Source organism: Lonchura striata, chromosome 1 (genome assembly GCF_046129695.1).
Source record: "Lonchura striata isolate bLonStr1 chromosome 1, bLonStr1.mat, whole genome shotgun sequence".
NCBI lineage: Eukaryota > Metazoa > Chordata > Aves > Passeriformes > Estrildidae > Lonchura > Lonchura striata.
Window position 1 is genome coordinate 14,567,004 of NC_134603.1, and position 27,107 is coordinate 14,594,110.

Consider the following 27,107-nt stretch of genomic DNA (forward strand, 5'->3'; position numbering starts at 1 on the left):
CTGGTTTAAAGTTACATGAGCCAGCTGTCCATACCCTGAAGACACCAAGGTCATGCTAGTGAATAGAAGTGACTACTAAAGGTTCCCTTTCTGCTCACTGAACCCAGGGGAGAGCTGAGCTGAGCTGAGTTTGGCTCAGCCCAGTGAAGTGAAGCCAAGCCTGGACCAAGGATTCTCCACTTCCCTGACTGAGCTGTAAGAGCCTTCTTATTTCCTCAGCAGCTTCTTTGGGTTTATACTCACCACCTACCTATGGAAATGGGGATGGGGACTCACACCCACTTACTCTGTGCAGCAGAGCAGACTGTGTGGAGAAGATGGATTACTTTCATCTTGGTGATTGTGTTTTACCTTTTGATGCCCTGGATGTTTATTCCTTTATCGTGTATTAATTATTGGCATTCTCTAAGCTTCCTTCTGTCCTAATCTGATTTAAAACAGACATTTGCATTTGAAAAGTAGCTAACATGTATAGCAAATCCTCTCCCTTGGTTTGCTATTAATGCAGGCAGCTTTGATGTATTATATTAATGCTGTTTGCCAGGGGTGAAATCAGCACACCACCTATGGAGAGGCACTTCCTTGGTGAACCTACTGCTTTTACCCACAGGCAAAGCATCTACCTACCCTGGTGAAAAACCTGGGTGCTGACTGCAGCAGCATGGTCACACAACTGCTTCTCTCCCTGCTGCCTTCCACCTGGTTTTGGGAAGCTCAGAGGCTCTGCACTGTGCCCATGATGACCTAACCTGAGGACTGGCCACATCCATGGCAATGGAGGAACTGAGAGCTAAATGCACGACAGGGCACCAAACCAGCAGCTGAGGGTTGTGCAGGGAATGAGGCAGGCAAATGCAGGGGAATTCCTGGCCAGAAGAGGACTGGGTGAGATCAGGATTTGCCTGATGGTCTTCCTGAGGGTTGTACGCAGTGAGACTGAAATGCATGTGTGCTTCAAAATGATCCAACTTTTATGTAGAAATATCTCAGCTAGTTGAGGGATAAACTAAATCAATCCTCTGGTGAGTTCAGTACCAGTACTTCCTTCATTTCCTTTTTTTCAAATTTTAATTTTTTTATTTTACTGTATCACTTACATAATGTAAGGCTTTTGGGAAGTTGTCCTAACCCTGACTGATCTGTTTGAGCTGGTGCAAAGGGCACATGGAGCTGCTGCTGTAACCCCCCCCGGCTGGGTTAACTGCCCTGGGTGATTGGCACAGGACAGGTGACCACAGGAGCAGTGCCCAGCCTGCTCAGGTGACAGTAGCAGAGGTGGCTCAAGCCACCAGCCTCAATCCACCATGGCTGCTTGTGCAGGTTTTCCCTCTGCTCTGCTGAGGTCTGACAGCCAAACTGCCTGGAGCAGCCTTTCCTCACCCTGCTCTGGCATGATATTCCACATCAGCTGTGACTCTTTGAATGGGAGGGTTTGCTCACCTGGCTCCTGCTATCAGGGCTGGGTGAGAAGCTGTATTTCTGTGTGGCAGAGCTGGGGAGGGGATGGGCTTTGGCAAGAAGCAGTGCCAAGCAGTAGGGTCTGGAAACCAGGCTCTCCTGGAACAGCATGTCTCATCATGGCATTAGTTAAAAAGAAACAGCTCAAAGTAAACTTGTTTCTTCTAAAATGCTCATATAATAGAGTTTTGCACCATGTTGACTTGGTTTGAAAAGCATTTTAGTTAAAATATTGCAACTGCTGCCTCTGGATAAAACTTAAAGAGTTTCCAGAGCTCATTTACCAAAGGGGTTGGAAAAGTTATTTCAAGTTAACAGCCTACATTACAGTAGTAGTTATTTGAACAGGTGGGGACTGGGGGAAGTAGGGACATTAGCCAAATCATGAATCATGAGCTAATCAGATTGCCACCCATGTTTGCACCAAAAGAAAAGCCATGCACAAAAATACACACATCACAGCTACAGAACTGACTCAGCAAGGACCCTAACTTTTATGTGGGTTTTATTGGGGTAAATGGCTAAACTTTGATTTCATAGGGGCAGGAGATCTCTCTGGAAGCCACCAGGGAGCCTGTCTCCCCTCTGACAACTCTGAGGGTGTGGGACTTTTGGTACCATTTGCTCCTCACTGTATTTCTGCTCCATCCAAGCAGGGAGAAGTCTGGGGCCTTGCACTCATTAATAAGGTCTTTTCTGCCTGCCCTTGGATTTGAGGGTCTTTCCACAGGTGAGCAGGAAAAGCAATTTTAGATATCCCAGGAGGGTACCTCAGGACATCCATAGCCTCTACCTCCTGCAGGGAAGCTCCTCTCTGGTGCAGTAGGATGTATCTGGCTGTCCAGGAAGAAGTGGGTCACAGAGCTGTTTCTTGACCCATCCAAAACCCAGGCAAAGGGTTGTGCAGAACCATGCCATGGCCCAGCTATGCTGGGAAGCAAGAGTTGCAGCAGCTCTGCATTGGCTCTACACTGGGGTGGGGGTTCATCTTCTCCCAGAGCACAGTCACTGAGAAGTCCCTAGAGTGAAAAAAAAATGGAGATTTAACTGGATTTAGAATAAAGTAAAATAAAACTACACTATTGAAACTCTGTTGATGTTAGTGAAATTCCTTGTGTCTTACACCAGCGGGCAGAAAATCAGATCTAAAGTGCTGAGACTGCTGGCAGATACTTTCCTGTTTGTGTGTGCAGTGGAGAAAAGTGCTTGTTTGGTGCTGATTGCAGACTATGGAATAAGAGCAATTTCTCATCCCACCTCCACAGAAGCTATTTAAATAGTTCTACACCCACTTTGAAAGATGCTCAGTTAGAAAGGAGTAAATCTGGAAGTTATTACTCCTCAAAGAAAGAAACGCCAATAAACAGGCTCTGCTAAGGCTGCCGGTGCTCTCGGGGACAGCAGCCGCCCGCCCAGGAGCCTTCCCCCCGCCAGGCTGCCTCTGCAGTGGACAGTTATTATTAGGCAGCCTGCAGAGCAAACACGCGCTGCGGGAAAGAGCCTGCGGCTCATGCCAGAGGAGCCCTTGGAGCTGACCCTTTGTCCCACTGAGGCTCGGGGCCAAAGCCCAGCTGGCTACATGCAGGCTCCTCGCAGGCTGCACGAGCCTCCATGTGCTCTCCATGCAGCACAGGAGCGAAGGGAACAACCAGCAAAACCCAAGGACGTGCCAGGAGAAGCAACAGGCAGAGCGCTAATTAAAAAAGCCCTTATGAAACACTGGGGACAGAATGGTGTCATGTGCTGTCATTCAATGCCTCCCTTTCCCTTCCTTGGGGATTGCTAGCCACAAACTCGCTCACAAAGTGAAAGTGTTTGCCAGCTCTTTCCCAAAACTGGAGATGGAGATTTAACCCATGGCACCTCTGCAGGGCTTCTGGGAGGATGCTGCCCACCACCCAGCCGCTCTCCCGCTGCCCGTGTTTCCCTCTGTGTTCTGGTTTGAAAGCAAAACCAGTGAGAGACTCCAAGTCAGAAATACAATTTATTGGGAAAAGGGGAAAAGAACAAAAATACATGCAATAATACAAAGGGAAAGGCTACTGACAAAGTCAGAATACAACCTGGCCAGCGTGCTGGTAGCAGTCCAAATTGGAGTAGCTACAGTCCTCTTGGGATGGCAGATGTAGTTGCTGTGTCTTCTCAGAGAACCTGTGGAAAGGCTCCCCTCTGTGTAGAAATCTCCAGTTTTATCCAGGTGGGAATGCCTAGCTCCTCCCCTTGGGCAGAGCATCTCACAATGGGTCATTATGAGTCACAAGGTGTGTCCTTAATCACCTCCTCCTCCTGGACGGTGTTATCTCTCAGGCATTGATGGGGCCATTAACAGCAGATAAGGAAAACTGCCCCAAGGCAACTCCTACTCAGATGGTAATTGGAAAACGGTTTTTTTTAAAACTTGGACACTCTGCTAGACCTCCTGCCTGGCAGGACAGGGAGGGGGGAGGCCCTTCCCCAGAGCAGTTGCTGGCCAAGTATCTTCCTGGGGGATATGGAGGGAAAAGTTAAACTCAGGTGGGGAGTTGGGTCAGCTCTGTGCAGGGAGAGCCAGGTGGGACCCAGGAACCTTGCTGCTGGTCACCCCCAGGTCACCGCCAGTCCTGGTCACACCTGAGAGCAGGCATTCAGGCAGTCCACCCCCACCACTCTAGATGTTCATGGATTTAAGTTGTTTCCAAATTAAGTTGGACCCAAAGAGAGACTTTTATGAATTGATGCATTCAAAATAGCCACAGAGCGCTAAATCCTCAAATGAATCTCATACAATGCTACTGTCAGACCCAGCTGCTTGTACTCAGACCCTCAGCACTGCCATCCTGCTCTGTAACCAGCACACCAGGGCCCCAAACCTATAGCAAGTTTTAGGCAATGTCTTGTATGTCTCTGGCTTTTGTCCAGCAGAGTTCTGCTTTGAGATTAAGATCTTAGTATTTATAAACCTCTGGTTTTACTATCTGTGTAATATTCTGGTAAATTAGGTGCCTGCACTGCTATCCCTCCAACGCACCTGAAAATCTCACCTTCTTAACAAAGGGCAGTTACATTTTTCCTTAAAAATAAATTAATTATAAAATCACTGTGATTTTCTCACATTTAAACAGCCAATTATTTCTGAGGATGTGAGAAACAGCTGTTGCAATGTTGAAGCTCAAACAGTTACATCTCTGCTATTTTAATGGGTAAGAGTCAATACTTTTATTCCCATGTTATATTACCAAGACATAATAAGCAACCATGGCATTAGTATCAATTTGTGGAGCAAAGATCACTTCAATTTGCCCCAATGAGGAATAATTTTAACAGAAAATTAGCACTCCACAAACAACTATTTTTTATTCTCTTTCTCCCTTCCCCCCCCCCCCCCCCCCCCCCCCCCCCCCTTTCTTTGTTTTTTGATAAAGAACCACAACCCTGGGTAAGGGCAATTTGAAGGCAGAGATAGTTTTTAAGGCAGCCTTAACTCTTTCCAGACGGGGGGTAGTGGACTTCAAAAAACGCTTTTCAGAGTTTAACTTGGTGTGGTTGACCACTGAATAAAGGGAGAGCACTGACTTTGCCTCTCACCAGGTGAACAAATATGAAATAGGAGTCAGCTCCTCTCCCACAGCCTTCAAGTGAGGACTTCTGCTAAAAGCTTTGCTCTTCAATCTTCGTATGATCACCCAAACCAAAGTGGCATCTGCAGGTACTTGGCATCTGTAGAAATCAGGCTTATAAATACAGAGCCAAGCCTGGAGCTCCAGGCCACTCGTTCTGCAAGGCTTTGCTTTGATCTTGGGAAATACTTGTTGCACTTAGCCAGGGAAAAGCATGTGTGCGGCACAAAGAATGGTGATTTGAGCTAAGCATGGAACAGAGTAACAATTTTTAATTGCACGTGTCTGTCAACAAGCCCTTTCAAACATCTTAGCTCCATTGTATTTTTATCCCTTTTCCCCTTGGATCATGACACACTTGACAGTAGTGATAAATCAGCTTTCATGCTGTTCTATTAGCCAAGAAATTATTATCAGTCCCATTTAGCTGGAAATGTGAGACCCACAGGTAGTCTAATACAGTGATTACCTCAGGTAGCTACCTATAACATGCCAGTCTCAGCAGGAGAGTCTCATTCCACCCCTCGGAAAGGATGCTCCCCTGGAAATTGTGAGGGTGATTTTAGGTCTCCTACAAGGGAAACACTTTAATCACAGTGTTACCAGATCAAAAAAAAAAAAAAAAAAAAAAAAAAAAAAAAAAAAAGGGGGGGGGGGGATAGGGACAGGTGAGAGTGAGAGGACTTTCCTCTTATATTTTGAGTGGATTTCAGTGCAAGAAGCAAGTTCCTATCTTCAGATTTGGTACTCAACAGCATCAAAACTAACATGCATTCAAGTGTGTGAAGCAGTAGGAAAATTTTCACATTAAAAAAGTGGAAGTTACCTCCAGATTTAAGTGACAGCTGAGCCAGGAACTCTGAGGAATTAGTTTTTGAAGGCATCTAAAGCTATAGCTGGACACCAAGAGAGACCCCAAAATGAGGAGCCAACACTAATGTGCCTCTCTAAGAATTTGGCCCCAAGTGACTTGCCACAGATTGAGCAGGTGTTAAGTTACAAAGTCATAAATAGAAAACCAATTCCCTCTCCTGGCCTTTCATTTAAAGGCTTGGACAGATTCCCAGACAACTGTCAGCCACATGAAGATATAAATTATTTAGAAGAGTGCAAAGGGTAATGAACCAGGGTCAAAAGCCACCTGCAAACTTGCAGACCCTTAGAATGCAGCAGTGGCCAGAACAAACCTGGGGTTGGTTACTCATGTTCTTGCCACATGGATACACTGAAATACACTTTCACCACTGATTCTTCCTCATCTTCAGGCAGAATTTCTATTACACACTGGTTTCTGCTCCATCATCTACCTGCCAGGTGGCAGCTGCAGGCAGAAAAAGGTAGGCTTCCTTTTCTGGAGTGCTCAGCCTCCAGTGCCTGCCCAGGCTGTGAATAACTCTCCAGCCAAAGAACTGAAGGCTGGCTGTGTGATTCCTGCCATGCTGCCCACAGTGCCTGAGCACCAGCAATGAAGTGGGCTGGACACAGGCTGATTTCAGTCCGGAAAGTTATGAACAGCGTGTGATGGCTAGTCTAGAAAGGTCTTCAAAAAGGCAACTGATCACCATAGCCACTCTCTCCCCAGTTACAGGCACACACACATCTCCTGGAGTAGGTTCTGCCAGGCACAATGGGATCCAGATCTCTCTGGAGCAATCAGACTGTAACTCAGAAATCCTACAGATAAAATCTGCTAGTGGTGATCTGTAGAGGTTTATTTATCTGTGGTCTAAAATGACAACCTCATTGCCTTTTTCCATATGCAAATATTTTAAACCTGAAGCATTCACTGGTGCTGTGAAGTCGGAAACAGTGTGGGTACCTCAAGTGCAGGGCAGTTCAGCTGGAAACCCATCAGTTTTCACTTCCCTCCTACACTTCCCTGTTGCAGGGAGCAGCACCATGGTACCACAGGCTCACCAGCACTGCATCCTCAAAATCAATTTGCAACAGTTACCATCCTTGGCACAGGCAGCAAAGCTCACAGACTTCCTTTTTTGTTTGAAACTGGTCCCCAGAGGCTTAATTTGCAGAGCAAATTTGCAGTAATGGGATTCCAGATTCCACCTTCCTGTGCCTGACAGAAGATGCCTCTGCAAGCTGCCTTGGTTCACCTTTCAAAAAGCTGACCTCTTTTTTCCTGAACAGCATCTCAGTTCTGGAATGTGAGCTGTGACAAATGTTTCAGAGCTAAAGAATAGATTAATATTTAATCACACTTCCCCACTATTGGGTCATTGTCCAAAATTTTTGACTCCTGTACCTAAATCTATACCAGTCACAAATATGACTTCATTCTCAGAATCAGACTTTTTCTTATTATTCCCAACTACTTCCTGCAACAGTCCTCCCCATAGTCAAATTATTTTTGAAGGGAACTGTCTTATCTTGGCTCCACACTTGGAGCCAAGAGTGGCTAGACCCACATTTTTCTATCAGTAATGCACCCTTCCATAGTAAGCCACATTTCCTGAAGACACACAATCTTCACACACATTATACATTTCTCTTCCTCAGCACCAGCACAGGGAGAAGAGGAAAGGACACAACGGCAGCCTCAGCTCATTCTTGGGACATGCATGGAAGAGTGCAGGGGTAGGGAAGCTTTTGACTGATGCAAGATTTCTGTCCCTCAGGTGGTGTAAGACTCCTCTACATCTGGCAGCTGGAGAGGGGAATTGCAATGCAGGAAAGGCAAATCCATTACATTTTTAATATAGGATATGAGCAATAAGGAAAACACGCTGGTACAGACTTTAGCATCAGATAGTTACTTGACATCCGGGGTCTTGTGCAAGCACCTTGAAGCCCATCCCAGGTGCTTTCCCCACTATTACTTGCTGAGCTAGCAGGACCGAAACGGATACATTCATTGGCACTGCAATCATCCCTTCCAGCACCGTGGGTGCCAAAAGAAGTTGGGGCCCCAGCTGTGTCCTGTCATCCCTCCAGCCTGGGTTCACCAAACGGGCCACCCCGCCCGAGTGATGGGGGCTCTCGCAGAACACAGGCTGCTGGCGATGGAACTGAACGCCAAGGAGGGGATGAGGTTAAGCTCAAATACAAGCTGCGGGGATGGCTGGGCGCTTAGGCAGCTCTCTACAGACCACTCGTTTATCAGCATCGTTTTGCTGCCTGCCAGCGCCGAGGAGCGGCCTCAGCGGTGCGGCGGGCCTGCTCGGGGGATGCCGACCACACCGCATCCCGGCCGGCGATGGCGGGGCGCGACCACGGCCCCCAGCCCTGCCCGCAGCACTCGGAACGCTGGTTACCAAGCGCCTCCTTACTGGGCTTTTGGGTCTCAGCCCCGGCTTGGGTCAGTTCCCTCGGGACCCCTCCAGCATAGCGGCGCCGCACTCGGCAGGGGGCGGCAGCGGCGGCGCCGGCACGGCCGGCGGACAGCCGGCTCGGGGCACCCTCGGCCGGGGGCTGCACTGGCAGGCGGCGGCGCGGGCAGGGGGCGAAGGAGCTCCCGAGGCACTGGATGCATCCCGCGGCTCACTGGATGTCACCCCGCGGGGCAGCCCCGGGCGCGTCCAGCACCCACCCAGAGCCCCCAGCGCCGCCCCAGCAGCGGCGCCCCCCGCCCGCCGGGTTATGAATGGGCGCGGCGGAAGCCCCGCCCCCCCGGACGTGACGCCCGCCAATGGGGGCGCGGGGTGCGCGGCGGGGTGAGGTCAGCGCGCGGGGCCGGGGCGGGGGCGGCGCGGGCCGGGTGCGGCGGGCGGGGGTCGCGGCCCCGGGCGGGCGGGGTGGGCGAGCGCGGCGCTCGGCGGCCGCTGCTGCCGCGGCCCGGGGGAGGCGGGGAAGGAAGGAGGGGCGAGCAAGAGAGGGAGGAGGAGAAAAAAGAGAGGGAGGAGGAGAATAGGAGGGTCCTCGCCGCCGCTGCTCTGTCCTGGGGGCCATTCAGCGGGAGCGAGGCGAGCAGCGAGCGAGCGGCGCCCGGGCCAGGCGTGGGGCGCCGGGCGATGCGGGGCTTCGTCAGGCTGCGGCGCGGCGGCCGCGGGCTGTGAGCCGGCGGGGCTGGGCCGGGCCGGGCTGGGCTGGGCTGGCGGCGCGGGGCGGAGAGGGGTGGGCGGGAGCGTGGCGGAGCCGAGCGCCGGCAGCGGCGGGAAGGTGGGAGCGGCGCTGCCCGGTGCCCGCCCCGCGCGGGGGGCCGGCCCTGAGTGCATGCGGGGCGCCCCGCCGGGCCGCCGCCGGGCCGCCGCCCGCCGCCCCTGAGACACCGGCGGCGAGAAAGTTGCGGCGGTTGCCCACATGCGCGGCCGCGGCCGGCGGCTTGGGGAACGGCGCCGAGCGGAGGTGGGCGAAGAGAGTTTGAAGCGCTCGCCGGCGGGAAGATGGCGGAGCGGAGCTGAGAGCGGCGCCCGGCGAGCTCGGGCTGCCCCCGCCTTCCTCCGCAGCCCCCCGGACCCCCGCCGGACACATGCAGGCCAAAAAACGCTACCTGACGCTGCTCTCTGCCGGCACCTGTCTTGCCCTGCTGCTGTACCTGGGAGGTGTGCGGCTGCGGGCGGCCCGGCACCCGCCGCCCGGTAGCCGGCATGGCCCGCGCCCCGGCGGCGCCGAGCGGCCCTGGCCCCGCTTCCCCGACGCCCTGCGGCCCTTCGCGCCCGCCGAGCGCCCGGGCCCCGAGGGCGGCGGGCGCGTCTCCCCCCGTCAGCGGCGGGACTCCAGCGCCGGCCTCTACCGCGGGCGCCGCTGCCGCATGGAGTCCTGCTTCGACTTCGCCCAGTGCAGGAAAAACGGCTTCAAGGTCTACGTGTACCCGCAGCAGAAGGGGGAGAAGATCGCTGAGAGCTACCAAAACGTCCTGGCCGCTATCGAGGGCTCCCGGTTCTACACCTCGGACCCCGGGCAGGCCTGCCTCTTCGTCCTCAGCCTGGACACGCTGGACCGAGACCAGCTCTCGCCCCAGTATGTGCACAACCTCCGCTCCAAGGTGCAGAGCCTCCACCTGTGGAACAACGGCAGAAACCACCTAATTTTTAATTTATACTCTGGTACCTGGCCCGACTACACTGAGGATGTGGGGTTCGACATTGGCCAGGCTATGCTGGCCAAAGCCAGCATCAGTACTGAAAACTTCAGACCCAACTTTGACGTTTCTATCCCGCTCTTTTCTAAGGATCATCCTAGGACAGGAGGGGAGAAGGGATTTTTGAGGTTTAACACCATCCCTCCTCTCAGGAAGTACATGTTGGTATTCAAGGGGAAAAGGTACCTGACGGGGATAGGGTCAGACACCAGGAATGCCTTATATCACGTCCATAACGGAGAGGATGTTGTCCTCCTGACCACCTGCAAGCATGGCAAAGACTGGCAAAAGCACAAGGATTCGCGCTGCGATCGAGACAACGCCGAATACGAAAAGTAAGTGAGCGGTGCCCTTTCCCCGTGCTTGTATCCTCGGGGAATGCCGGCGTGCCCTGCGCTGCAGGCGGCCCGGGCCGCCGGGCAGATGGGAGCAGATGTGTGCCAATGCGCCGGCAGTGGCCAGAGGACGGCATTCATCGCGCCTCTGGGCGAGTCGCTGGCTCCTCCCGTGAGCCGCGGGGCTGCCGGCTGGCTCGGTGCTGCCTTGGCCGGGGGAGCTGGCGGGGGGCGCGGAAGGGCGATGCGGGTCCTGCAGCCCAGGGACTGGTGACCTGCACGCGCAGCCTGCTGGCTTTCCAAGCCTTGCCAGCGGCGGAGGTGCTGTTGGAGGATGCGCTGGCATTTGGCACTGCTTTTTGTGTCCCCAGCGCCTCTTAGGCCAGATGCCCTGTGCCTTCCCCGCCCTGAGACAAAGTTTGTACGAGTGCTCAGCTCTCTCCAGGTCGCATGTGAGCCAGGCTCCCGAAGTGGGTTGGTTGCTGAGGGTGATGGCTAGGGATGCCCTCTACAAAAAGCACTGCCTGGCATGTGACCTGTGTGTATCTCCACAGACAAGCCAGTAACTTGCCTTGCCGTTTTTCCTCTCTCAGTTCAAACCAGCGCAGTATCAGTGAAGGAAGGAATGTTGGCTGTGTTTGTGTCCTGTGTCTGAGTTTCTCGTTTTTATATGTCAGAGGATACACCAGTGATGCGAGCTCAGTGTGTGTTTCTGTGAGCGCCTGGTTGCTTGCCTTTCCTCGACTTTTATTTTTATTTGTTGGTAATGTCACTGTGAAGCCAAATTTCGTCTCGCTGTACTGCTGCCCTTGTCTTCCAGTCTGCTTTTCAGGTTTGTATATATAGCTGCCGGGAAAATCGCTTCTGGGAATTACCTCCAGGATTGCAATGCTGACTAAGCTGTTTGCAGCTGATTAGTTTATTTAAATGCCGACCACCGCTATGTTTGCTGCGGAATAGGTGCCTGTATATGAAGTTTTTCACATGAGACTATTTCCTGGGTAGCATGAATTACACACTGAATTAAAAGAGACCAGCCATACACATCACAGTGCTGCGTGATGTGCAGTGGAGCTGCACCCAGAGCAGCCAACGGCTGGAGGGTTTTGTGGTGCACAGGGGAACGTTGGTGGAAAAATATTCCTGGAGAGCTTTTGGGAAGAAACTACGTTGGCATTAATACTGGTGAAAATTTCCGACTGGCTGGCTGTTTCTCCACCGAAACTATCCCCGGGGGGTTGGGAAGAGACTGGGAAGGTCAGCATTGCAAAGTCGAGAAGCCTGCATGAACTGCCTGGGTGAACTCTGCTCACCTTTTGGTTACTGTAATTCTGCTGCAGAGGAGAGGAAAAAGCAGTGCCAGTACTCGGTGGGGTTTTAATCCTATTCATTTTCAGAACACTGATGGGTGAGTGGTGAATTAATGCACATGTGGAAGTGATACAGCATCAGTGCCAGATGATCAGTAGAGATACTAAACTAAGCTCATGTTATTTGTTACCTGGGAGTCCCTGTGGCTTGTGATCTCCTTCAGGGAATATATGCTTTGGGAAAGAAGGGAGACCTGACAATTTCAGACTTTCAGGGTGCGTTGGTTTTTGGTTTTAGATCTGAGCAATTTGAGCTAATTTACAGATGGGAAAAATCCTGGTTATTTGCTGTATACTACTGTGTGTGTGTGCTGTCAAGTTGTCATAAAACCAAATACACCTGCTTGTAGCTTCACATGAGTCCAATTTTTTTACAGCTGTGCCATTTGGTCTAGTACATGATAGACCTCTCCCTATGAGTTCTGCTCCCCCTAAAGTGTCTTTGGCACTTATTGTGGTGAGATTTGTATATAGCAACCTTCAGGGGGTATGATAGCATGTACCCATCTGTACCCACTATGCTGTGCTAGTCATACAAAAAACATACTAGCCACTAGGATGCGGCTGTATCTGGGGTGGGGGGCTTCAACATTTGTTGCAATGTTGCTGTTAAAAGACAGGAACTAAAAACTGATGCTATTAAGAAAATAAGATCACTCCGAGAACTGAGGCAAGCTCAGTCTGTGGTCAAGCTGCTGAGGTGAAGGGGTTTGCTCTAGCGAACAGCTGCAGATTCTGCAACTCTTTGACCCCACATCTTACTGGAGTGAGGGCACCTGGCAGAGTTTGCTGCTGCCCCTTCTCACTTGTGCCTCGGTGCCGATGCACAGCCGAGTGTGCCATCTGCTGCTCTCCCAGCGCCGTGTCCTGCCAGGGCCTGTGTCTTCTGGCCCCCTGTGCCCGTAGGGGCCACGCCTGGTGCTCCAGTCCCTTTGTAAAATATGCTAGGTTCGTATCCCCAAGGTAGCATGACACAGCTGTCCAGTTGAAATGCTTCTGTGCTGATGTGTAAGTCAGCCGTGAAAGCTGTAGAAGGAACTCCATTTTTCAACCCACGTAAAGTAGCATCCTATCATCAGTGAGGCTGTAGTGCTTGTAAAGAAGTGTCTCTAAATAGATCTGGGCCTTGAAAACTGCACATGGAGTGGCTCTTGTGAGGCATTTGGGGCTTGGATTTAACAATGCATCTTCAAGGTTTTAATCAAAAAGAAGGAAAAACATACTCTCCAGGATACGTCTATTGGCATATATTGGGATTGGGAGTTGCATATTGTGCTTTTCTGTACTGATTTTCCTATCCTCTGCTGTGATATTTACACTACTCCATGTGAAATACAGTAGTGTAGGTGCCCTGGCCATGGAGAGCTGGGCTTGAGATAGCAGTGCTTGCCAGGATGATGGATGAATGGTGTGGTCTAGGTTAGAGGCCTTGCCAAGCCAGGTAAATTAGGTGACCAGAATTTAAAATGTGCTAGCCTTGTGGTGTTAGCAGGTTGGTGGTGTTGTGATGTATTGGGATTGGGGCTGCACAGACCACAAGTTACTTGTGATGGGGTTTCATCTAGGATGTAACATTTGGTGTTGGGTTCACATGAGGTTCACCTGTCTGCTGGATGTGGTGTTTCCTCTCTAGGAGATTGAAAAACCCAAGAAGGGTGACTCCCTGACCTCTGAAAAAATGTGTAGAGTGTCTTTGTTTGGGGAAAGCATGGATGGGCATGTGTGTATTTGACTATGTGAATTGTATTGAAAGATCCATCTGTATGTCACAGCTAATTAATTTGCATCCTAGTTACGCATCTCAGCAGATAAAGCTGAGGCAGACTAAAATGAATTACATTATCATGATTAGACTGCTAGCAAACAGGATATAAAAGAAAACAAAGAAAACCTCTGGTTTTCTTTACAGTGTCCTTGGTTGTCAGAGGTGGCCTTTGTCACCCAGCACTAGGGCAGCTGAGTTTTCTGCATTCCTCCACAATAAGATTTTAGCCTCAAGCTTTCCATTTCACAAAGGGTTAAGGGAATAAAAGCTGCTGCTACTGAAGTTTGAAGACAGCCTCTTAAATATTTAATGACAGTCTAAATATATACATATGTACAATGTGTTTTAAACAAAGGCAGAATTCATATACAGGCTTAACTGGTTCCAAATAATTACTTTTTGGAAGGTAATATAAATGACTGTGGATACCAAAAGAAATGGAGGAATGTGGTCTTCTAGTAAAGCCAGATGCAGAGAAGAGGTTTGCACCAAAATGAGAATCTTTCTACGAAAGTAAAGTAATGTCTGTGGTATATCCCCTGACCTGCAGCAGCCCTGCCCTCGGAAAATGGAGAGGGTAGCAGTGATAGTATCAAAAAACATACATAAAAAACAAAAGCTCATTCAAGGAGACTTTTTCTTCTTCCCTCTACAGTAAATTATGAGAATGAAGCAAAAGGGAAAAAAAGAAAGTAGCAGAATGGAGGAAGAAAGGTGAGAAAAAAACATATTTTTGGAGAAAAGTGAGCTATGGTGGAGGACAAATAACATGATGATGTGTTCTTTATAGACTAAGTTTTTTGACTGGTCAGTGCTCAAAACACCTGTGTGATCATGAATGAACAGAGAAAAGGAGGTAAAACATACAGGACCTCGTGAGTGGGACTTGTTCTGCCAGAGGAGGTTGGGGGCATGTACTAGTGGAGGAGGAGCCTATGGAAGGAGCTGCTCACAGATCTACCTGGGGCTGCTGGCAGAAGGGGAGAGCAGCAGCACCTTGCATGCTTACACTGGGGAGATATTTCTGCAGGGCACACAGTAGCACTAGGCAGGGTGCTGCAGGAGAATATATCCAGCTGAACATTTTCATTGATACCTGGTAGGTTTACCTGGTGTGTACTCTACTGATGGAACATGTGCCAATCACATCTGAACCTCTCACCCCTGAAAATCATGAGTAATGGTCGCAGTCATGCAATAGGCACAAAATGGGAAGAAAAGCAGGTTTTAGTTTTGCTTTCTTTCCACTAGGAATAAAATACACATACTAAAAAAAAGAAGTGGTAGAAGTACACTCGAGGGATGACTGCCACTCAGCAGACTGGCATAAGAATGTGAAGTAAGGCTTAGGCTTGCCCATCCAACATGTGATGATAATGTGAGCACTCCATATGCATGTATGTGCACATTTCAAACAAAGGTGTAATTCTTGTATTTATAATATACTGAGCTTCCGTGTATTGTACTAAAATACAAATGTAAATGCCACAATCACTCACTGGATTATTTTTTGAATCATCTAAAAAGCCTTCACAAGTCAGCTCATTTGCAGCTATTTAGGACAGGTCTCTGAGAAATGACCCAGGTTCCATTTGGCTGTTGTTCAGGACATCTGAAATGAGATGGGAACCAGTCAGTGCATGTTGTATATCACCAAGCTGTTTTAGGAGCTTGGATAAAACTCAGAAACTACTGAGAGTGCTTAGGCATTTTCCCAGAGTAACTTGGCTCCTACAGAGACCTGTCCCCACCAGACTACGTTTTAATATTGATTTTTGAAAAACTGGAAATTTGCCTGGTTTACAATACATTTATCCAAAATGAAATAAACAGGTAAATAACAAAGCTTTAATGGATGTCTGAGAATATAGGACTTGCTCTATTGTGGTTTTCCTTTCTCTCTATGTATTTCAGAGTGTCCTTATGTGCCTGTTGATGCTGATGTAATGCAAGTAGGGCCCTGAGGAGTAGGAGCTTCCAGAGGCTCCAGGCTGATGCTTTGGTAGGAACTGGGAGCATGGGGGACAAGGGCATCCCTAAGCTCACAGCCAGCCGTGCAAACCTCAGCCTGGTCGTTGCACGGCCCTTCCCTCTTCCCTGGTGGAGGTGTGGGAGTGGGTGGATCCATGTGTGTGATCATGTTCCCCGTGTGAGCAGTGCTGGGCACTGCTGTGTGTGTGGCCGGGTGTGTAGGGTCAGGCACTGGCAGAGGAGCCCACCCTGCCCGCGGGCCTTAAACCCGGCACCCTCCTAACCTCAAGTAATTAAGTTTTCTTGTGGGGTGAGTTATTATTATAATTGGTTGCCCCAGGCCTTTCTGTGCCTTTCTATGAAGCATCTCATAAGAAGCTGTGTGGTGACAAAGCATTACAGTAGATGGGTGATCTGGTCTGCAGCAGATGTTTTCTGCATGCAGAATGTATGGGAACACAGTTTTCACAGCTTGAGGGACTCTGCTTTTATTTTTCCTGCCTAGGAAAATTGATCTAGGATAGTTTATTGATAAATACTCATCATTGAAGAGACGCTTGATGATAGAACAAAATTCAAAGAAATAAATTATCTGAGTCATCATTTTAAGTAGACTTAATCTGGAAACAAGTAGTTTCAAGGGCTTGTTGAACCCAGATCAGAACTGAGCTGAGTAACAGTTCCAGCTACTTATTCTGGCAAGAGAAAGTCCTCTTGTGCCTCCAGTGAGGTAGCCTCAGCAAGAAGGTTCTCAGAGCATTCCTTGGTGTTCCTGCCTTCTTACCCTCCCTGGCTGGGTATTTCACAAGGCAAAGTCTCGTTTTTGCAGGACATTTTGTAGTGGCCTAAAGTAACTGAAACTGCTCCTGAGAGAGGTGGCTGAATTTAGGATTCCCTTGTGGGTTCTGTGCAGCTGCCCGCTGCTCCTTGCTGCATTGAGGGTGTTCTCAGCCGTGGCCCTGTTTGCATCCATGCATCTGTTAAGTAGTGCATGTTGCCGGGAGAATGGGATTGAACAAGAGGAGTTCTGGCTTGAGACAAACCCAATTGAAAAAGACTGCTGGAGATAATCCTTTTGCCCCACATATAGTCCTGGAACAGCTCACTGGAAAGTAAACCAGCAGCTGCTTGCGGGAGAGGGAAGTAGATGAAACTGGTCTGCATGAAGCACTTATTTACTCAACAGATGTGAGTCAAGAGAATGTGCTGTAATCTGATGATTTCTGGAGTATTATCTGTGATTGTTTTCCTTTTCTCTCTGAAGGGTTTCTTTCAGAAAATCCACAGAGTTTTGTAGTCTTGGGTAAACAAACTGTTTTGCTAACCAGAGAAGAATAATTGGTAGGTACATGGATAACTGGCCTGTGAATGGAGTTAAATGCTATTTTCTGAACTGCTAAGGTGATTGACTTCTCATGGACTTGGCTATATCTAGATGATGATGCAAGATTTATACTCTTGTCTCATGTTGTGTATGGATATTAGTTTAGCTTGTGGGAATGTGTGAATATAACTTCAGGTTATATTTAAGGTTCTGCACCTTTCCACATTGCCAAGTATTTGGGACATAGAGGTTTCAAAACCTCGTGGTTTACACTGAGCAATAGATTTGTTCTTCCTGTGTTCATCCACCTATGCTGTGCTTTTATGTGAGGCTTTGTGTTGCCCTTTTTCTATCCAAATTTCAGGAGGAAACAGGACATGTATCATCGCTGTTTTGCCCTTAATTTTGAAGTCTCCTCAGTCAACTGTAGGGAGCATTGCTGCTACGTAATGCTGATACAACTCATCCCCACATCTCTAGAGAAGACAGGGAGGGAGAGCTGTGGCAGGAGGTGCCTGTGACACCAAGTGTGCACAGGAGCAATTGAAGATCCTAGCCTGAGAATGGTGTGAGTCCTTTCTTCCACTTATATAACAAATTATAATTTGTAACAATTGACAGCTGTGCATGGGAAGAAACTGTCCTATTATTGTGGCACGGCTGCCATATAGCCTGGGAGGGTGTTTGAAGGTGAGAGATCAGCATACTGCTGTGGTGCAGGAGAAACTAGTTTAAAAATAAATTCCAAATGAGAATGAAACAGAAGGGGGAAGTAGTGTTGTAAGAAATACAGGCCCTATCTTAGGAAAATGTGTCTTAACTACTTTGCCGGGAAAAAACTGGTATGAGTGCTGCCAGGTTGATGGCTTTCCAAGTGCAATCTTGCTTCCTAAAAGGTTATAATTTCTTAGAACAAGAAAGCATAACTGTAAGCCAGTCAGGAGGGTTAGGCCTGTTCAACAATAGGAGGAAGAAGAGGCTGTTTTCTTTAAACATTTTGTGTTTCTGCACTTCTCTCCCACCAGTTCTTGCTGAGATTTAGCTTCAGTTTTTCAGGGGGTTCAGTGCTGTCTCCTTGGCCAGGATGCTGAATGGGTGTTCCCTGAAAGGTGGTAGGGGTGGGATGTTTGTGTTGGCTCAATCAGGCTCCCATTTCATACTCCAGTGAGACAGACTTCTCAACCCTTCTGCAGTCCCTGGGAGAAGTGAGGTGCTGGCAGGGCTGTCGCAGGAGCTCCTGCCTTCTCCTGCCTGGATATCTCAAGACTGCAGTCTGACCATCAGGATTGCCACTGGCAACCATACTTACATTTCCATATGCTTTTAAAATGGAAAGGAGTCTTTGCTTTTCCTAAGCATTTTGGAGGTTTACTTCAGTGCTTTATATTTAGAGCCTGTGTAAAACTGAAATACTACTAATTTATATTTTCTGTATTCTGTTCTCAGGAAGCATCAGTGAGCGTAGGTTTAAAATGATTTTCCAATGAAAGGTGACAATTGTCAGAAGCAGTATAAAGCAGCTCTTCTCTGTGTGTCTGGTGAGGACAAATAGCCTCTAAAGCTTTTTTGGGGTTTTACCTGTCCTGGGTGAGGACATGTTTTGTATATGAACCTTTTAACTCTCCTTGCTTCACTCAGCTGGTGCTGAAGACCACTGCTTTTCCAGGCACTGAAGTGCTGTTATTCCTGATAACTCCTCCAAGGGCTCTTGCGGTGCAGTTAGCAAATTCAGTAAAGCTTCTCTAAGTTACCTTATTTCTCCATGATGGTTTGTAGTCCAGAAAAACATGAGAACAAAATAATTCCTGGGTTCCTAAGTGAATTTCCCATTTATTCACTTTTTCCCCCTCTAATATCCTCTTTATGTTTATGAATGAAACAGAATTAAGGCTAATTTAGTTGATTGGCTGCAAAACAAAAGTATTGAATGCTAAGAATGGGAAATGAGAAGGCCTTTCTGAAATGTTACTTCTTTGCATAATTATAATAGATTATAATTATACATTTGGGTGTTTAGGAGTGGATTTGCTGTAAACACGGTTATGGGAAATCTCTTGGCACTCACTTGTGTCGGTTCGAGTCCCAGTGCGGTCCCGTTGATGGCTGTACCAGCATCTCTAACATCATTTTCTCTTTGGGCAGGGTGATGTGCCACAGAGAATGCAATCTCCAGTTCCCGTCCCAGCTCCTCCTACAAAATTACAGCTGGTCGATATGGCCATGTCAGACTGTTGACACAAATCAATAAGATCAATCATTCTTCAGCTCCTAAACAAAATTGAGAGCGTGATGCTGACGGCCTGCGCATAGCAGTAAATTCCTAAAGGAAAATCGCATACCGTAGTGTTTGCTGAGTGTGTCTGTGGGGGATCCTGTCCCGTTAATAATTAGTTCTCTGAGGCTGTAAAAAGGAGCATAGTATAAATAGTTTGCTAGAGCTGCAGTGTGTGTTATGACCCCTGCAGCCTTCAGGCTGATGGAGAACATCACCTGACCAACAGCCAATGTGGGAAACAGGGACAGTGTATGGGTAGGAATCCTGTTTTTCTTCATTCTCCTAGAAGATCTTGACTTCTGATACTGTTTTTTTCCCTGGCAAATAATTGCAGACATTTTATCATAATAATGGAATTCCTGATACAGTCAGGTAGTTCAGTGTGTTACTACCAGAAAGAATCATAGTTAGTACCCATCAGAATCATAGTTTTTGTAGTCAAGAATAAATTCAGAGGCTGCTTCTAAAAATCAGAATCTGTGTCTGAAGGGAAGGACAAATTTTTGTTATAATGTCTGAATTTATATCTCTGAAGGCTTGTTTTGGCGTGTCTGCTTGTAGACTCAATCAGCTGCTTCAGGAAGATAAACACATGAATGTTTAATCTTACAAGTTTGCCACCAACAATTGTGGTGGGTGCTAGCAGATTTTTCTTTTAATTAAATGTAATTTATCTAATCCTAATGGGAAACATAATTATAGGATTTATTTTTTAATACAGTGATTTCAGAATTATTTTATAAAGAATAGTAACAATTCCCCCTTAAGGGTGGTTTAAAAATCAGCAAACAAAATAGAAAAAACTGAAGTACACTTTGCTAAAAGTAATAAATCTCAGACAAGATGCAAAAAAAAAGCGTCTGAAATGTTGGAGCCGCAATAAAGCTGAAAATTAATGATCAGTAGGTTGCTGCTGCTACAAGAGAGTGAATGCATTATGGATTTGAGGAGACGCCTATAGCTTATTAAATGCCAGCAAATTTCTGCATAAGCAGTAGAAAACCCTGATCAGGAATTGTAAAACTGCAGCTGGAAGATCCAGTGCTACAAAGGATGTGTGCACCATGTGTATGGTTGAAACATAAGAAAGTGCTTCGCAGGATCATGGTCTAAAGTTGCATGCTAAGCTCCTTTAGTTTCTGATCGGAGGGATTTAAATGTTTCAGTAAGGCATGACTGTAGTCGCAGGAAGGGATTTATCATACTTTACATAAGAAGGTGTGTATAACTGTTTAAAATAATTTAAAACAAATAACATCCCTTCACCCACACTCCCTTACACTTTTTTTTCTCTAAACCCAAAAGCTAAGACTACTACTTGAATTGTAATGGAATAATATATCAAGTGAGTGATCACATCAGGCATGGACACTTACCAAATCACAGCGAGATAACTGTGAATAACTCTCTAGTTTCAACAATTTGCATGGCCATTAACAATTGATGGGTTTCCCTTAGAACTGCATTATCTATGGCAGCAGGATCTATTCCTGTGCACTGCTCCTGCATACTAAGTGCCAGACAAATTTTCAAAATTGAGGATAATAAAAAATGTGATAGCAGCAAGGTGAATGAAGCAGGTAGGAATTTCAAGGCGACATTTTTTGAAGACAGGGAAATATTTCAGGCAGTCCTGCATTTTCGTAACTGTTCTTCGTCTCCTTTCCCTGCCTACTTCTTTTTACTACAGTTATGCAAGTTTTAATTCAGGCTGGCATTAGGTTTCTCTTCACTGCTTGGCATCACTTCAGGCTTGATTGTCAGTCTGGCTTGTGGGTCAGTTAAAATGAGATTTTAAAATACTTTTTGTTACAGTTTTATGTTGGACAGTTGTCTTCAGAAGCTTTTATGCGTATTTGACAAAAGATAAAAACAGTGCTGAATTTAGCTGTCCCAGATTGTTGGGTGGCTCTTTCATGGGAGTGATTTCAAGCAGGTGCTAAAGATGTGCTTTCCATATTAGAATCAAGCCACCATTTTAATAAGTGTGTGACCCATCCCTTATTTCTAGTGCTTTCATCTCTGCCTGACAGCATGTGAGTTCTTTCCAGATTCCTCTACCAAGCTGACTTTTCCAAATCTTTCTCTTTTTATTTCTCTTTCTCACCCTCTTCCCTCTCCCTCTTTCTTCTCATGGCACTGTTGTGGCAAGATGAAAGCAGCTGAGTGAAGCGGTGGTGGGGAAAGCTCAGCTCGGGTAATCAAAGCACACAAGCGGCTGGAGCTGTGGGAAGGCAGGTGGGTGACACATCAAAGTCAGGGGTACGTGTGCTTGCAGCTCTCACCTCTCCTGGTAAATGACCCCCCCTGCCATAAACAGAGTTCCTGGGGTTAATTTGTGACTTTGCGTGCACACAAATGCAATTACTTTTCTACGGCCTTCCCAAAATTTACTTACAGAGACCAGCAATAAAATCTTAGCTTTGTTCCTTGGAATATGGCTTTTGCAGATGTGGTGTGTAAGAGGACAAGTACCTAAGTTGGTACTTGTAATACTAATAGCAGGTAGTTGTTTGTTCATCTTCAACTGAAGGTAGCCCATCACATTCTTGTCCCATCTGCCTGTCAGTGTTGTTTCAGTGTTGCTGGAGGCAGGATGAGAGCTGGAAGGTCTGAGCAGCATCTGGTTGTCCCCAGCTGGGCCTTGCATGGTCAGAGACCCTGAGAACCTGTTGTTAAGGGACCTCTTGGCTGGGGCAGGGAGCACCCCTCTCTTGGCCAAACATGGATGCTGCTTCCTGAGCTCTGTGCCCATTGTGAAGGCTTTAGGTCCCCTCAGCTCAGTAGAAGCCCCAAATTCCCACTCATCTCTAAACTCTGTGCATGTCTCTTGACATGGAGCCATGGGGTTGGGTATTTTCTCAGCTGTTGCCTCTCCTCTGATCCTCCTTTGTCTTCACTGTGGAGCTTGGCAGTTGAGCACCCCAAGGTCTGGGTCGACTCTTGCTCTGTATTTGTGCAGGAGGACCTGGTCCTTGTCTTAACTGTTTGCACTGAAGTTGTCAAAAAATCATTGCCATTAATTGACAGGACTCCTCCTCACTGCCTGCTGATGCCCATTTCTGTTACTGTTGCTGAGAACCAAAATAACCAGGGTGCTTATCTCTTTACTTTCTGCATCACAACATTAGTGAATTGCAGTGAAAACAGCTTTTCATCTTTTGTTTATTAGCTATTTCTGATGACCTGTGATAATAACCCTTCTTAGAAAAAAGCTCCTTCATTTTTAATGAAAATTCTTTGTAACACAGGTAATAGTAAAATAATTCACTGTGTGTGAATTATTGTGTTGTTATTGCAGTGTGTGTGTGTGTTGTTTGGATCTAAAACTGGTGATTTAAGAATTTAGAGATAGTGGTGTGATCCCTGGGTGCCCTGTTGGTGTAGTCACTGGTTATAGCAATAGTTGTTACTTTAACTTTGGTCTCAGGGTAACCATGTTTCACAATAATTAATACACTGATTACCGTAATTGCAGCTTGTGGTACCATGGTCTAACAGTTAACTGACTGGGCCAATAAAGTATGGAATTTAATGAATATTTGTAAACAAACTTGATTAAGAAGTGGATTGAGGATATGCACTGGTGGAGGATAGTAGAAGAGACCCACTCTCAGCTTTGATAAATAGAACAAATGGAAACCTGAAAATGAGCAGCAAAGCATGGAAACCATCCAACTGCTGCTTACCTTGTGTTTATTGCTGCACCACATCTTAAAAAATCTCTCCTTAAAAAAAAAAAAAAGTAAGCTGACCCCTCACTGCAGTGAGATTCTGTGTACACAATTTCAGTCTCCTCTGCAAAACTTTAAAGTATTATCAGACATGGTGTTGAAAACTTGATTTACAATGTAGGGCTGGTATCAGCCTTAAGTAAAGAAGTGTCTATTGTCACCCCATGATTGAATCATAATGCACTTAGAATGAAAAAGGAAACCACCATTGAAAATAGGAAATAGATTTCTTAGTGGTGCCTCTGGGGAGGTGGATGGTTGACATCTGGTAGTTGCTGGAAAGTTGGCTGTGTTTTACTGGCCTTTAGGAACTGCTACCCATTTTTGCTGGTTATTGTCTGTGGTTGTGTCCACGTGTTTCAGATGCACGTCCTTCATCTCAGGCATAGAGGCCTGTCCTGCACCTCTGTCAGGCCATTTGGGAGTGTTTTGTATGAATCTGGCAACTTTAACAGTAGAAGGGTACATCAGATTTTGGATGGTTGCTTTAAGTTTGCCAGAAATCCCTTTACATGTCCTTGCCTTCTCTCTCCTCTTTCTCCATCTTTATTCCATCTTTAAGAACTTGACTTTTATTTGCAGGTTTTCCTGACTGAGTGCATGGGTGTCGCTAACAAAAGTAGTATTAAATGGAAATGTGTAAGGAGCCTAGCTCAGAGAGCTCCTACCCTGAGCAATAGGCTGGTGAGTGGCTGCTCCTGCTGCAAGAGCTTGGAGGGGAGGGCATTTTCCAGCAGCTGCAGTTCATCCATTTACTTCCTACCTACTGGTTTCCAACAGTATTGATTTTTATGCATTTATTGTATTTAATTAAAAGCAGGGCTGCTTACAGCAATATTTGTGGAGATTCTGCCTCTCCCCCAAATGCAACAAATAGGCATCTGGTATTTGTTTTGTATAACACAATCCTCATAAAATGAAAAGTAATAAAACATAATTATCTGTAAAGGCTTGTTTTATAAGCCTAGGAACGAGTTTGTTCCTGCCTTGTTTTTGTCTAGTTGTAAGATGGTTTTACCCCCTCTACAGATTAACAGAGAATCAGTTATTGCACTGTTTTAAACCCTGGTGTGTTAAGGTAGAAGGTGGTGTGAATGCATGTATGTGATAGCACTACTGGATCTCTAGAGGTGAGAATAGTCTTTCTGTTGTGTTTAGAAATTTTTCCCTTACAAACAATGGGTTTTATTTGAAAGCTTTGGTAAAGTAAGAGGGAGAAAAATCTGTGGGCTACACGAACAATTCAGTATTTGAGCTACAGGCCTTAAATTTGGTTTGAGCCCTTTCTGCACATGTCTCATCCTTGGCAGTGTGAAGGACAGGTGTCTGGGTCTGTGCTCATGCTTGGATGTGTGTAGGATTCCTTGATTTGGCCCTCACTGCATTACTGAACAGACTTTAAATGCTATGTACCTTCATTTCGCAGAGTATTGCTGGCTTGATCCACCTCCAGTGGTCGTCAGGATTCCCAGCTCAGGATTCAGCAGTTTTGAAGAGCTAATTAGACTCACTTCACCTTAGATTTGCTGCTTGCTATTTGTTTGTAGGCAGCTATGCCATTTTGCTTGCCTTTGGCTTGCTTTAACCCTGCAAAGTCCTACCTGCTGCCACATGCTTTTGTCTGGAAAAAAGTGAAACCAGATCATCTAAACCAGTTAGATAGTTAGGTGAGACGTGAGTGGCTTACGGCTGTCTAAAGATGAAGTGTGAAAACCAAATCCTTTTAGAAAACTCACAGTCTGAACTTATTACTTTTTTATTTTTCTTTAAATTAATAGTAAGCAAGAATCCACTTTTCTGTAATGAAAGCTGAAAGCTGTGGGGCTGCAGAGCACCTTCAACTTCAGCAAGCTTTGGAGTGAGTATGTTTGCTTCGCTCCTCTTCTGTGCACAGTTAAAGTGATAGAAGAGAATTTCACTCAGCTTTTATGTGAATTGTAGCCTTCTCAAAACCAGATACGACTTAGGTATTGCTTTTTCTCTGCAGGACAAGCCTTGTAATTTTGAATCTTGATGAGTGGCTGCTTTTGTTATGCAAGTCTCAGAAACAAAGGGGTTGGGAGCATATAACAAATTGCCAAATTATAGCACTTTGGAGAGAAAAATCGTCTTCAAATGCCTCATTCCTTGCATCTTTCATTCTGCAGAGGCTGCCTTGATGCAGTCCCAGGTGTAGAGACCCACTGCTAGGACAAGGAGATGCTCCCCCAGCAAGTCTTGTTTTCTAGGTGGCAGCAGTGCCTGGACATGGCCATGTGCTGAGCTGCTGCGGCCCTGTATTGAAGGAATTTCCTTGAAAAACATTTTCCTTGAAATCTGCTTATTGCTGACTTCAGTTGTTAACAGCGCTGTTGTGGCTGCTCTGGGTCCTCAGCCCGAGCACGGCAGCAGCAGCAGGGGAGGTGTTAGGAGGCTCCGGGCTGCCTTATGTGATGTTGCTTTCCATGGCCAGAAGTCTTTGATCTATTCAAACAGAAGCCTGAGAAGTGGGGGATGGATGCCACATTGCAGGCTGATGTGTAAATGCATCCTTTTGCACCAAAGTCTCATCTAACCTATAAGCTAAATGTGCCACATCCGGCTAAATGTGCCATGCAGAGTCCAGCTACAAGTCAAATGGTCTGAAATGTTTGTCACCCCCACACAGTATATAATGTTCCATTTACTTTTTCATGCAAGATCTGGGATCGATTCAGTTGTTGTATTTTTTATCTATTTCTTATTGTTCCACTTAGGTGTAGAGTAGGGAGATATCTCCCTGGAAAGTTTACTGGTCCTTAATTTATTAATGTCTCCAGAATGTTCCGAGACCACTGTTGCTTCACATTCACAATAACAGAATTGAATTTAAAAGTTTGGATGCCTTCTGATTCAGACTTCTTATTTCTCAGGAATAATTTTGTTTCAGTTTACTAGTGCAAATGAAGTGAAGCCTTTAGCTTCAGTCCTGCTATCAGTGTGGTATGGACTCATTATTTGTTCTCTTACCCATTGTGTGCAGAGTGATTGCTTTTGGCACATTTTCTTTTAAATGCAATGTAAAGTGAAATCCTGTTATTTGCACATATCCTGTGGCATGCATCTTCAAAGTATCTAGGCAACCTTTATGTAGATGACACTTTTCACTCAAACTTTTCCATCATTATGAGTGTGGTCCTGTGAAAAGAAGCAGGATGAAAAAGGGAGGGAAGAAAGGGCTGGCTTGAATTCACTTTGGGCAGCTTGAGTCGCTTGTAAAACTCTTTGTAGGAAGTATGACACACACTGAAGATCTGTTCCCTTACACTTCAAGCATCAACTTCAAACTATTCCATATTTTTCCTTTGAGCTTGGGCAGGTAGGGGATCTCCTGGCTCTGCTGGAGATGATAGTATCAGTAAAAGGGTATTTCAGATCTTCTGCAATCCCACACCAAGCAGTGGATTTCCCTGTGTGGTTCTTGGCTCCAGGTTCAGGATGAGTGGTCCAAAATATCTGCATCTGTAGCCCTGGGAGATATGTGTGTTCTGACAGCTTTTTGTGCTTGTCAGAAAACAAGAGCTGAATGGAAGGCTTGAACAACTTAAGGGGAAGGCACCATTGCAATCCCTGCAAGTAAGAAGTAAAGCTTACTCAAAAGAAAATTATTTAAGCATGTCTGTGGGATCAGATGTGACCATGACCTATCAATGGCGCAGATGGAGCAGGCATCACTACTGCAGCAGTATGATCTCCAGTTGGGAATTGGTCTCCAAAGCCAAGGTCAATGAGATATGCTGCACAAGGAAAGTTGTGGCCCCAGACTTTGCATCAGGATGAATGTAATCTCTTGGAGCAGTTCTGCTTTAGCTAGATCGAGCAAGCATCCTCCAGGTAAGAAGCAGGGCCAGTGCAAATATCACACCATGTGCTGTGGCTGCTTTGGCAGAAATGGGATTGGTGTCATGCTTGATAGTTACATGCTTGAATTGTGGTGTGGGTGATCAGCATGGTGCATGTTGGTGTCAAGGAACATGATGGTGCTGTAGGTCAGTGTACACAACAAGACAATCACAATTCCCCCCTGCCCCCATCAACAGGCAGCATACACAAATCTCACTTTGCTGTCCTGGCCTGGTACTGGGGAATATTATATGTTCCCTCTATCCAACTCTTAAAAGGGTGAGGGTGTTTGTAGGACTGATGCCAGAAGCCTGGGACTGTGGTTTGGGGAGATAAAAGATTGTGTATTTGTGATTTACATTTACTGGGAGGTGATTCCTTTG

The 27,107-nt window shown here is 46.7% G+C and overlaps 1 protein-coding gene across 1 annotated transcript in view; it reads left to right on the plus strand.

Moving 5' to 3' along the window:
* Window positions 1–9,263: 9,263 nt before the first annotated feature.
* EXT1 (exostosin glycosyltransferase 1) overlaps window positions 9,264–27,107 on the plus strand; it is a 177,734-nt gene continuing 159,890 nt past the window's right edge. The window contains exon 1 of the mRNA XM_021546410.3: window positions 9,264–10,424. Coding sequence (XP_021402085.1) covers window positions 9,478–10,424 — 947 coding nt within the window. The 5' untranslated portion in view covers window positions 9,264–9,477. The remainder of the gene's footprint in view (window positions 10,425–27,107) is intronic.